The sequence below is a fragment of the Alosa pseudoharengus genome, unplaced genomic scaffold, assembly GCF_046254945.1.
Source record: "Alosa pseudoharengus isolate Yale_2024_CS ecotype anadromous, Long Island Sound unplaced genomic scaffold, YU_APseudo_1.1 YU_APseudo_1.1_scf_24, whole genome shotgun sequence".
NCBI classification, from domain to species: Eukaryota; Metazoa; Chordata; class Actinopteri; order Clupeiformes; family Clupeidae; genus Alosa; species Alosa pseudoharengus.
Genome location: NW_027468689.1, coordinates 28133793 through 28147157, shown reverse-complemented (window position 1 = coordinate 28147157; position 13365 = coordinate 28133793). Strand labels below are relative to the sequence as shown.

At 48.5% G+C, this 13365-nt stretch overlaps 1 protein-coding gene across 1 annotated transcript in view; it reads left to right on the top strand.

The window, feature by feature from the left end:
• Positions 1-1231: 1231 nt before the first annotated feature.
• The window catches only part of anos1a (anosmin 1a), a 20978-nt gene continuing 8844 nt past the window's right edge, over positions 1232-13365 (top strand). Inside the window, exons 1-4 of the mRNA XM_076302729.1 lie at positions 1232-1529; positions 4641-4688; positions 12626-12688; positions 13036-13258. Of these exons, the coding sequence (XP_076158844.1) occupies positions 1347-1529; positions 4641-4688; positions 12626-12688; positions 13036-13258 (517 nt within the window). The 5' untranslated portion in view covers positions 1232-1346. The remainder of the gene's footprint in view (positions 1530-4640; positions 4689-12625; positions 12689-13035; positions 13259-13365) is intronic.

Sequence of the window (13365 nt, the reverse complement as noted above, 5' to 3'; positions counted from 1 at the left end):
TGTGTGCTCGTGTGTGTGTGTGTGTGTGTGTGTGTGTGAGCAGGGGTGTGTATGGGGTTCCCTGGAAGTTTCCTGCTGTTCCGGACCTGCCTGCGGCTTTTGGGTCTCTCCCGGTCAAACAGCTGTGCTGGGGAATATGAGGCCAGGCCAGCGGAAAGACGTGAAGCTTCCAGTGTGATCAGCATCCATTCACACAGATGCTGGCTGTCGTCCACACACACACACACACACACACACACACACACACACACACACACACACACACACACATACACACACACACACATAGTTGTTGCAGTGAGTACAGCTTGCATGCACTAGTGACTTCCACAGTGACACGCGGTCATGACCTTACTGTTCATCCAGAGCAACTGAGTTGAAAGTGATTGTGTCTGTCAACACATTTAAAAGCTGCTCACATATTTGCCCCTCCGCCAGGGTCTACTACAGTCATCTGGGTCCCCATTACACACAGACTGATTATGACTCTGCAGTCTGCATGACAGTAATGCTGCATTTCACAATGTAGATTTTTTTCCAAGTTCACACAATTGACCACAATTCCAACTCAGTTAGGTAATGCAGCTAAAGAATATGCATAGGATTTCCTGGTAGGTAGTACCAGAGCGGATTCCAGGGGTGATAGGGCCCTATGGTCTGTCAATATTTCAAAGAATACCCATATCCATCCCATTGACACATATTTGAAGAGAAACACTGTCATATATTGTAGGGTCATATCATATTAAGCCTGGACATGTGAGCTTTTAAGTACAGAACTCTAGACCATCTCTGGTCCTCTGTAGCAGTAGCTTTAGGAACACAGGCAAGAATGAATCTAGTGTGAGTCCCCTCCCTTTCCAAGTACTTTCCAAGTATTCTGATCTAATAAGAGTCAGAGGCAATTAGTCCGGGCCATCCAAGACTGAAACAGAATGTTAGAACCTACATGTTAAACTGATTTAATTCCTCTCCCTGGCTCGTTTTAAGAAGCTCTATATATCTATGAATTTGATCAAATTTCCTCAAAGTAGCCTTTGAAACTCGCAGTCTTTATCGTAGTCAGGTATTAAGCTACATTAGAAACATTAGATACATTACAGACAAAAAAAAAAAATGTGCTAGACTAGAGCAAGTTCCATCTAGCTTATTCCCCTCTGCTCCCGGCATCACACCTGAGACGCGTTGCCCTGCGAGACAGGACAGGCCATCCAATGACAGCTCGCCTCTCCCCTGACTCCTCCCTCTCCCTGATTGAAGTTTCATTATTTCCCTCGCTGTATTCCATCTGGAGTCGACTTTCGCTCAGTCATCCACAGAAGGCGCCGCTCGCTGCTCAAGTAAAGATGCCGTGCACTTTGTGGGTCTCGTGTTTGTGGATTACTTTGCTGCTAAGCTGCACGGGCATGGCTGGCGCGAGGAGACCCGAGTCCTCAGCCTCTCTGGGCAGCCTGTTCCGCGCTAGGTGTGCCGCGAGATGCCTCAGCCTCTATAACACTCGCATCGCCTCCTCCTACAGGATCGCGCAGGTAAGAGGGTTCTTCACATAGTGTATTCAGCAGCAAGTTATGTGAATATAATGCCTGTCCGGGTGTGGAGGGTTATGTTTGAGCTGTGTAAGTTTAGCGGTTCATTAGGAAGAATTGACTTTTGCTCCCATGAAATCAACCTGAGCCAGCGGACAGCATCCAATAATGCAGCATCCGACCAAACGCCGGTCTCCGTCTGTTGTCAAAATGGTATGGATTTTAACATTAACGTTATTGCCATAAATAAAACGAATTATTTGAATTCATTCTGTCTTATATCTTTAGCTAAGAAAGGTTTTGTTTGGAAACAAAGAATTGGAATCCTTTTTTCTTGAAAAACACAAACATAAAAATATCCGCAATGAGCTCGTTGTTTACAACAACAGAGACTGCCGCACGCGCTGATACAGCGTTGTGCAGTAGACGTACGCGCGTGTGTGTGTGTGTGTGTGTGTGTGCGCGCGCGCAGAGGGGGGGGGGTGGGGGTGGTGGTGGTGTGTGTGTGTGTGTGTGGGGGGGGGGGGTGTCCCTATAACATTTAAGCTTTATTGATCCCTAAACAATTGCAAACTACAAACGTTGATTTGCATCTAACATCACGCCTCATGTGAAAGCACCTTGCATCACAGTGCCCTATTTTTTTAATTATAAAAACTTTATTTACTACGCCCTTTCCTATGTAGGCCACTTACCAACTGTGGTTTGTTATTTTGTTTCTTTCCCTTAATTGGTGTGTGGTAAAGATTAGGCTACTACACGTAGCCTAGTTGGTTCATTGGGGCTGACGACCGTGACTCGCTTTTATGATCTCCTTTTGGCAGTAACAAACGGTGGACCTCATTTAAAGCTCCCTGGCCTGTTTAGTTCAACTCGATTCATTAAATCGGTTTGATGGGCAAAAATAGTCTGCTCAGAGACCACAAATCAACATTTTTGTAGAAAAGAAAAAACAAACAAACCTATATCTGATACACTTATGGGCGGTACAACAAGACATACAGATGTACAGACATACAAAGCAATTATTTGGATATAATTTCAGCTGCTCATTGTTACTGTTCTGTATTTTGTGGAGATACAATATTTTGTGCTTTACAGTAATTGCTGCTGTCACAGTGGTAATTTATAACACTTGAACACTGATGAGTGATGTGACCCCTTCATTGATGTTTGGAGGCCTGTTGAATGGCAGAGGATAGCCTGTAGCAGTAGCAGTCATCATCTCCATGTGTGGCCTTAACGGTTCCTCATAGTTCTGGTCACGGATCGTCCTGATGGCAGGATGGCATGGTCAAGTCACCTCTGACAAGGATGCTGCTGCTGCTGTGGCCATCTCAGCCAGACATCTGCGGGCTGCAGTGTGGCTTCGTAAGCGGCCTTCTCCTCTTCACATCTTTGTTTGAGTCGGCGGGGGTCTCTCGGTGGCTGGAGATCTTATCTACTCCGACACGCAAGACCGGAGGCGCTCCATTGTCCCCGCGCCTGAAGAGGGCCACTGTTCCTCGCGGACAGGAAGCCCGTGGTGGTGACACGGCCCAGCTGTGACCCGGCATCAACACTCCGTTATCTCCATCCCCACCCACCCTGCCCTGTCTTACTTACACTGACAATGTGTGTGTGTGTGTGTGTGTGTGTTTCTCTGTCTCTGTGTGTGTGTGTGTGTGTGTGTGTGTCCATGCGCATTTATACTATGAGTATGTGTGTCCATGATTTAGTCTCTTTGTGTAAATATGTGTGAGTAGTGTGTGTTTGATGTGAGTTTGTGTGTGTGTGTGTGTGTGTGTGTGTGTGTGTGTGTGTGTGTGTGTTTGCAGGGAGTGTGTGTTGTGTCAGCCCCATTAGCCCCTGAGCCCACTCATTCCGCCCACGGGCAGCCTGTGGGCCGTGCCAGCGCTGGCCTGACACAGGAACCACAGCGCAGACCCACGAGGGGCGTAGAGATGACGTCGTTCCCATGGCGATTTATCGCTCCAAATTACGCAGGGGTTAGCGGGGTCAAGGGACGCCATTCACGTGGCATGTGAGCAGGTCAAACACGAGGTCAGGGGTCACCATGTCGGACCACTTGAAGGGACACGACGGGGGGATAATGAGAAATGACACACCACCAGCTGTTCAGAGCCCTCTTTTAGGCCATGATGATTTATCTGTGTGTGTGTGTGTGTGTGTCTCTGTGTGTGTGTGTGTGTGTGTCTCTGTGTGTGTGTGTGTGTGTGTAATGTTTCTACATGAGTGCCCTAACTGGGACTGGCTCTCTGTTTCGTTTCTGCCCGGCCAAGCTCTAGTTGATCCCGCCGCTCCTAGCGTAGCCAGCGCTAGCTGGGGGAGGCCAGCGTCTGCTTAGCTTGGCCTGGGTGCAGTGCCCTTAAATCCCTGGACTCAGCAAATAGAGAGAGAGAGAGAGCTGCATGTGGACGCAGAGGCAGCAGTAGCGGGCACTGAGTGGGCTGGGTAAATAGGGCATAAAACATGTAGGCTCGCCCTCCCCTGCCCTGCCCTGCCAGCCTCACCAGGGCTGTAGTAAGCAAAGCAATCATGGGGAAAACTGGCACGCTGCACACTTCAGCGCCCAAACTGGCATACTGTACGTTTCGCATAGACTTGCTTGACAGGCTTGTGTTGTGTTGTGCGTTGTGTGTTGAAGGCTCTCTGCCATCCTATTGGCCTGAACATCTGCTGAGGAATCTAGGTTAATCCCAGCACTCGCTTGTACACTGTAAATAAGACCTAAAGTTGCTGCGATGAGACAACGACGTCAACGTTTAGTGTGAAATACTGCCACAATAACACAGCCAATAGTAACCTGATTTAGTGACTGCATAATTTGGTTAGTCAGTAATTGTGTGATTGTGTGAGTAATTGTGTGACTTTGTAATGTAGCAATCAAGAGCTTGTGTGGTGGAGTAATCGATTGATTGATTTATGGTGAGACGGAGTAACTCAATATGCAGCGGGTGGGTGTTCGTGTTCGACCCAAAGCCAGATGTGTAACGGCCCCCAAAGCATCTGTGCTAGTTCCCCAGTGTGCCCTCTGGTCCACCACCCCCCGCGGCCCTGCCATGGTGTGCTGCTCTGTTTGCCTTCTGATCAGGTGTCTGTCCTTCTCTGCAGGTGAACGGCTCTCTGGGCTGGTGCCAGGACCACAAGCAGTGTGCCAAGGTAAACAGCCCCACGCCTCCCAACAGCACACCACAGCACAGCACAGTACACGCATTACTAACACCCAACCCACCACACACACATCGCCAAGCCCATTAGACTCCATATTAGTACTCGCAAACACACACACACACACAGATACACACAGATACTCATAGTATACACATAGTAGGCCAACTTTGATGGGATTTGGGGGATTAGTGTTGGAAAAGTGTTGGGAGAAATTCTTGGACCACACAGGCTAATTACATACATAATAAGCTTGTAAAAGGAATGACCGAAATATGGTATGCTATTAAATCATCTGCACCTGGTCAGTTAATAATTCAGAATGCATACTGTGCACATTCTAGCTAACACTTCACTTTCACAGCAAACAGACCCCATCCCAGTGGAGCTGTTTCTAACCCCAGACTACTCCATACACACACACACACACACACACACACACACACACACACACACACTAAACACTAAAGCCCACATGACCCCCCACATGAAACAACCTCCCACTGAAACTGGACCCCACTCCACATTACCCCTGATCACACACATCACAGCACACTCATTAGACCCACATTAAAGACGCTCCCCACCCCCCACTCCCCAGTCCTTGTGCAGAGGTGTTTGTCTTGTCTCCCACAGTTACCATCACACCGTTGTGACATGTTGTATGAATGTTCTAAGAATGTTGTAAAATGAATGTTCTTCAGTGAAGGTTCATCAAATTCAACTTGGGATTTTGCAACTATAGATTGTTGCGGAAAATAATCTTTTGTTAGAATCTTTGTTGAGAACTCCCCTGCTGAAGGGTTAATGGCCAGTAATGGCTGCCCACAACCCCCCTATATGGACTAATAGGCCCATACATCACGGAGAGTGGGATGTCGGACACCAGCCCAAGGAACCCCACCCCCAGGCTGACAGGAGTCTGGCTGGTGGACGGGCTGAGGCTATGTGTGTGTCTAACGTTTATGATGAGTGTCTATGTACTATACCTGTGTGTGTGTGTGTGTGTGTGTGTGTGTATCCATGCATCTGCAGACATTGGTGTGTGAGAATAAATATGCATGAGAGTATGCTTGTGAGTGAGTGAGAGTATGTGTGTGTGTGTGTATGTGTGTATGTGTGTGTGTGTGATATATGTGGGGGGTTGGATCTGTAAAGAAGACTCTTTGAACAAGTCTGCTACCGTGCGCCCGTTTCATCCCAGAGATGAGCTCATCCTTCTTCCTCCTAATGAGCACATTAGCATCTTGCAACAGCGACAACGATACTGTATACTGTACAGCCACAGCCTGGCGGCCTCAGCACTTACACACACACACACATCCTACCTCTGATGCTCCTCCAGCAGGACTCCCGGTGGTAAACAGGAATGTTTATGTTTGTGGTATCTGGATGATGCTCTTGTCCTAAGCGAGTGATGAGACGGAGCCACACCACTTTGTTCTCATGCAGTTCCCACATGCTGGTGCTGCGGGGTTTCAGTAGGGGGGACGGGATGTGGATATTGCTGACTAGCTTGTGCTCTGTTGAGGGTTTTTTTTTGTCCTCCTAGCCCCCATACAGGAGATGGTATGGCGTAAACTAAATTTAGTATGGTCTGCAGTACATCAGAGTTAACTGTCTGAGCAGATCTCTCATCCGCTCTGTGCAGGGGACTGTTTTTTTTATGTGTGTGTGTGTGTGTTTTTAGTTGGCCATTTGTTCCAGCCAGTGGGGAAGCATGTTTCCTGCTGTCCCTCAAGAGAGTGTGTGTGTCTGTGTGTGTTTGTCTATGTTTGTCTGTGTGTATATGAATCTTTAGCTGTTTGTATGAGTGTATGTGCGTGTATGGGTGTGTTTTTGTTGTGTATTTGTGATCCTGAGAACGTTTGGCCCGCCTCTCCGTCTTGCTCTCCACAGACTCTTCTCTGGCTTCAAACACACACACACACACACACACACACACACACACACACACACTTCCTTTACTCATATACAGTGTCTGCACACGTTAAGCAAACGCATACAAACACACACACACACACACACACACACACACACACACACACACACACACACACACACACACACACACACACACATACACACGTACACACTCACGGATGCTGACTTTAAAGGCTTGAAAATCCCTTTATATGTACACACACTCTCTCTCTCTCTCTCTCTCTTTCTCTCCCTCCCTCTCTCTCTCTCTCCCTCCCTCACACGGTCTCTGAATTCCCCCTGCTGCTGTTAGAGCTCAGCTTGCTTTCGCACAGCGTGCTGCCCGAGTGCTTTGTTGTTTTATACTAATGCAGTTAGTAGTGCAGGGGGACAGGACTGGGCACAGCTGTGCTCCCACTGCCCCCTCCACACTGCAACAGTGTTTCCCTGGGTTCAACACTATTGGAATGCAAAGCCACGTTACTGGAAGCAAGTGCACAATGCTGCGGGACTGGCTGTTTCCTCTTAGGGAGAGACTGTGATGTGGATACTTAGATGGATTTGGGACTGGGTTCTGAGTAAATAGGACAGTTCCATTGGTAGAAACCCTGTGGTGTAGAATGGCCTTTAGGAAATTCTTGTTAGAGTTTGACATCAAGGATTGGTGTTTTTCTCTTTGTCTTTTTCCTACTCTGTCTGTCACAAAGATACACACAGACACAAACGCATTGACCACACACCATTCATTCACGATTTTTCCTTGCTAGTCCGGTGTCCAGAGAGATGTTGTTTTACTAAACAAATTCGAAACTTACTGGTCAGAGTTGGAATTGGCTCCAATCAAGTATCCTTAAAACTACAGCTGGTAATTAGCGGCTAATGGAAACCCTGATGCACACCACACGTAGGGTGGCTACTTTATGAAGTATGCTAGCGTGAAGAGGTACGTTCCACAGCTCTGACTGATGGGTACTCCGGCTCCCCTTCACCCCCTACACACACACAAACAAATCACATGTGTACTGCTGGGATCAATGAGCTCTGCATGTCCCCTTCAAAAAGGACCACCATTGCTAGCGGCACTAAGGAGGACAAGATGAGGACATGGCCTCTCTCTCTCCCTCTTTCTCTTTCTCTCTCCTTCACCCCCCCCCCCCCGGGTCATTCCCTCCTCTGCGTCCAAGCTGCATCAGTATGCACATTCAGCCGCGGTCGAGGGAACTGCTCAACCTGACCCTCTAGGCTTACTTATGGGCAGAGTGGCTCTTGCTTTCTCTCTCTCTTTCTTTCTTTTCCTCTCTCTGTCTCTATCTCGCTCTCTCACTAGTATTCACTTTCTCTCTCTCTTATGATTCCCCCTCGCTCACGCTCTCTCTCGCTGTTATTCTCTCTCTCTCTGTCTGCCATTCATTGATTCTCTCTCTCTCTTTTCTCCGCTCACGCTCCACTGTACTTCTTTGCACACTCTCTCCAGACTTGCCACCCCCACAGCCTAGGGAGAACCGCTGGCATGTTTTCCAGGGACGGCAGGGCGCAGCCAGGCCAGGCTAGGGCTCTCCCCCAGACGACGTGAGCCCGACCCCTGCCCTGCCTGTCTGCTTGTGCGCTTGTGTTTCCTCTGGGTTTCTCTATCGAGCCGGCCACAAATGAATCTTCTCTGCCACAGCGGGGGGCAGACCCTAGACGTCTTAAAGTTTGTCACCGGCTATGCCAGGTTCTCCGAAACTCTGCGTGGTGGTGTGTGGGTTTTGATGGCGTGCAATAGGGTGATGCTTGAGTCTGAAATGGGGCATAAAAGTAAGCAGCACTGACTGAAGTACCGTAATCTCTAAGGGAATGGAATGCCGTAGAGAGCTTTGGAAGGAGGAAGACAGAAAAAATAAGAAAGAGAGAGATTTGGAAAAGCAGAGAGCAGAAAAAGAGATACTAGCACGATGAATGAAGATGGAATGTGATCATAACAGCATAGAAATTGTTTGGGTAAATATCATTGCTTATGGCAGAATGTGTATTTGTGCATAAATATAATTAGCTCATGGCAGATTGTGTGTGTGTTTATGCTGGTGTGTGTGATTGTGTGGTTAAATATCACTGCCTTTTAGCTGTATGTGTGTGTCTGTGTGTGTGTTTGTGTGTACATCTCTCTCTCTCTCTCTCTCTCACTCTCTCTCTCTCTTCCTCCTCCTCTGTGTGTGTGTGTGTGTGTGTCTTAAGAGTGTCATAAGTTTCATGAATATGTTTGTGAGCTTCCCTATCGCACTGACAGCTGGCCTGCTGTACATTTCAGGAAGCTGCCTATGAGATATGTGGAAGTGTTTTAAGTGTGAGAATGTGGGAGTATGAATGTCATGGCTGGCCAGGCAGTGCTAAGAGTTTGTGTCTGTATGAAAGAGAGGACCGGTAGGCTGACTGTGTGTGTGTGTTTGTGTGTGTGTGTGTGTGTGTGTGTGTGTGTGTGTGTGTGTGTGTGTGTGTGTGTGTGTGTGTGTGTGTGTGTGTGTGTGTGTGTGTGTGTGTGTGTGTATGTGCTTGTGTGTGTGTGTGTGTGTGTGTGTGGTCGATTGTGCCGATGTATAAACAGTTGGAAAGGTTGCTTGTCAGACTGCTCATGTTTGTTAATGCTGTGTATGTGTGTGTGTGTGTGTGTGTGTGTGCGTGTGTGTGTGTGTGTGTGTGTGTGCGTGTGTGTGTGTGTGTGTGTGTGTGTGCGTGCGTGCGTGTGTGCGTGTGTTCATCCTCAGACTGCTCATGTTTGTTAATGCTGGAAAAGTGCAGCGGCTGCAGGAAGGAGTACAGCAGAAACGTGGCTTACACTCAGTCTCCACCTCACACACACACACACACACACACACACACACACACACACACACACACACACACACACACACACACACACACACACACACACACACACACACACACACATATGCAAACAGGCTGCACTGCACCTCATGTCAGCCAAACACAATAATTCCCAAGTCAGTTAGGGTTAGGCTTATTCAGTATTTTCCTTTTCTGAGGTCCATACATGCATAAGTGCAGTGGTGGAGTTTAGACACATAATATATAATGGAAGAGCTCCACACACACAGCACACATATACCCTCACCCTCACCCTCAGCCACACACACTCAGACAAGAAAATATTTGAAGTGGGTGCATTCACACACACACACACACACACACACACACACACACACACATATATATATACACACACTCACACACACATAAACACACATATGCATACACATACACACATGCACATAATTACTAGTAGACACACACACACACACACACACACACACACACACACACACATTCACGTAGAGGCACATATGCACATATGTACAAGTACACGTGCACACACACACTCACACTGAACACACACACTCATATACACACAGACACACACAGATGCTCACACTCGACACACACACACACACACACACGCACACACACACACACACACACACGCAGACAGACACTCCCGCTCACACGCCACTGTGTTGGGGTGTTTAGTGCCGAGGCCCGGGGGTGTCAGTGGGGCACCGGCGGTTGCAGGTCTATAAAGCCCTCCCTCGGCTGGGCCTAAACGCTCCCGAGTCCCCCCGCAATTATTCAGAGTTTCCAGCATTCCAGCAAAGCCGCCTCCATCCGTCCGTCCCCCAGCAGCAGGGCTAAAAAAAAGAGGAATTCCATAAAAGGCGTGTTGCATTCACGGCTGCAATCAAAGATGCTGCCCGGTGCTCGGTGCTGCCCTGAGGTAACCCCTGGACTGCGCAGAGTAGCACCCAAAATGTCCTGGGGATCACCAGACGCGCCTGGGTGACTCCAATACCCCCTACGAACACCCCAGCTCTATTCTTCCAGTCTTCCATTGTGCTTTTACTCAAGTTGAGCCAAGCAACATTAAGAACTGAGTGTGCTTGTGTGTGTGAGTGTGTATGTGTGTGTGTTTATGTGATTGTGTACAGTATGTGTGTGTGTTTATGTGATTGTGTACAGTATGTTTGTGTGTTTGTGTGTGTGTGTGTGTGTGTGTGTGTGAGTGTGTGTGTGTGTGTGTTTATGCGATTGTGTACTTAGGGGTGAGGAAGACGGGAACTATGCAACTCTATCTTTGGTGTGAATTTAAATTGGCTCTCAGCAGCCAAATTGCCGTAGCAACTAGTTTACAGGGGCCATGCAGTCCCCCGCACTGGGCACCATAAAACCTGTCTGATCGACTGCTTGGCCCCGTTCACCAGACGCAGCCCCTGACTCTTTTATGAGGGAGGACTCGTGTTTTTGCACAGCCGGTGAGCGCGAACCGTGTCCATGTCACGTCCTGGGGCCTCGCTGGAAGAAGTGGCGTGGTGTTTTGGCGAGGTGTTTTCGCTGGAAGAACTGGCGTGGTGTTTTGGCGATGCGTTCGCTGCCGTATCACTAGATCAGTGCTCATTCCAGCGGACTTGCACCCAGATGGAGGAGGGCGGGTTATGGATGGAGAGCTATTGAACCTGGACAGCCAAATGATTTCTCTGGATGCAGTGTGGGGTTGTGTGTGTATGTGTGTGTGTAGTGTGTGTGTAGTGTGTGTGTGGGGTATGTGTGTGTGTGTGTGTGTGTGTGTGTGTGTGTGTGTGTGTGTGTGTGTGTTGGTGACAGACACTGCTCTTCTCTACCTCACGCTAATGTCAATCCTGCCCTACAGCAGGCTGTTGGCAGGGATTTGTCCATCCCTAAATACACACACACACACACTCTCTCTCTCTCTCGCCCTGTCTGTCTGTCAAACACACACTTGCTTTCTCTCTCACACACACACAGATACACACACACACACACACACACACACACACACACACACACATATTGTGAGTCACAGACACAGATACAAGGACAAACACACACACACAAACACCACAGTGAGCTACTGCCTTTTATTCAAGCATGAAATGTGAATTTTGAATTCCCCAAGGCCGCTCACTCAGGCAGATGAGTGTCCCTGGTGACGGAGAACAAGAGAGGGAATAGGAGGGGTGGAGAGAGAGGGGGAATAGGAGGGGTGGAGAGAGAGGGGGGGGTAGAACAAGGTAGGACAGATAGTGGATGGGAAAAGAGAGGCTTGATAGGGATGATTAGAGAAGGAGAGAGATGGGTAGGTAGAGAGAGAAAGAGAGAGAGAGAGGGTGGGAGGGAGAGAGAGGGTAGGAGGGAAAGAGAGGGATAGAGAGAGGGAGATACAAGGTGGGTGGGCAGTGGTGCGAAAAAGAGAGATTTGATAATGATTACTAATGATGGTCAGAGGGTTGAAAAAAGAAAGAGAGAGAAGGAAGGAGAGAAAGAGAGAGGGAGAGGGGGTTGTCATGGGTTCCCCGGGCTCAAGTCAGGGAGACATTTGGCTGAGGAGTCGTCCATGTCCGGTGGCCATGGGTTGGGCTGCTGATCCCTCCCCTCCTCACCCATGGGCAACATTTACTCTTTAAACATGAAATACACAGCACATAAACCACAGGCATACACACAACAGAACACACACAGCACATAAACCACACACACACACACAACAGAACACACACACCACATAAACCATACACATACGCACAACAGAAAATACACACCTCATAAACAAAATACACACAACAGAACGCACACACCACATAAACCATACACATACGCACAACAGAAAATACACACCTCATAAACAAAATACGCACAACAGAAAATGCCATGGAGTACACACATAATAAATCACTATAAAATGCCAACACTATCAAGCTATCATAAAATGGATGGTGCTCAGAAACAGTGCAGTGTAAAGATGTGCCACAACTCAAAGGTCATGTGCAGTTGGAGGGATGCACAATGTATCATACTTTTTGCCAAGATAAAGTTTTTGCCATAATTTCGTATGCCAAATGGCAAGATGAAAATAGTACCATTCAGCATGTCTTGTCCCATCAGCACACAGTGTTGAATATAACGCATTAGTAAAGTGTATCTCTCTCTTCTCCCTACAGTGCTTGGAGCCATGCAAGGACTCCTGGGAGCTGCGGGATGGGCCATGTCGTGATCTGTGTGAGGTAGGTGCTGTCTGGGTGGGGTGCATCAGAGAGGGAGGGGCAGTTTCCTGGGGGTAGGGGGTATTTCCTGCTCAGTTGGCCTTGACCCTCCATGCTAACATCCTGTTATTGGAATATGTTTTTAGCCCCTCATTGGCTACACACACACACACACACACACACACACACATGGTACCACGTCACCATGTCATTTACTGTTTTTTTTTAGATTCAGCTGACCTTCAAGTGACCTCTATTCCTTTACTCCCCATGCTGACAAACACAAACATCCCCCTGTCACACACTTGCACACTCACACAGTTTCTCTCTCCCCTTGACCTTGATTTGACCTTGCCTCTCTCCAATAGGGGTCGTTTCCTAGGAAACATGGGGAGTGTGTGACGAGCTGTGAGTTCCTGCGCTCGGTGATGGCAGAGAAGCAGGGTGAGTGCCCCCCGCCCGAGCGGGCCAGCGGTTTCGCCGCCGCCTGCGTGGAGAGCTGCGAGGAGGACGGCGAGTGCTCCGCTCACAAGAAGTGCTGCTCCAACGGCTGCGGCCACACCTGCCAGCAGCCCAAGAACCTCTACAGGGGTGAGAACACACCCACGGCACAACTGACACCAGAACACACCCACGGCACAACTGACATCAGAACACACCCACGGCACAACTGACACCAGAACACAACCAAAGCACAA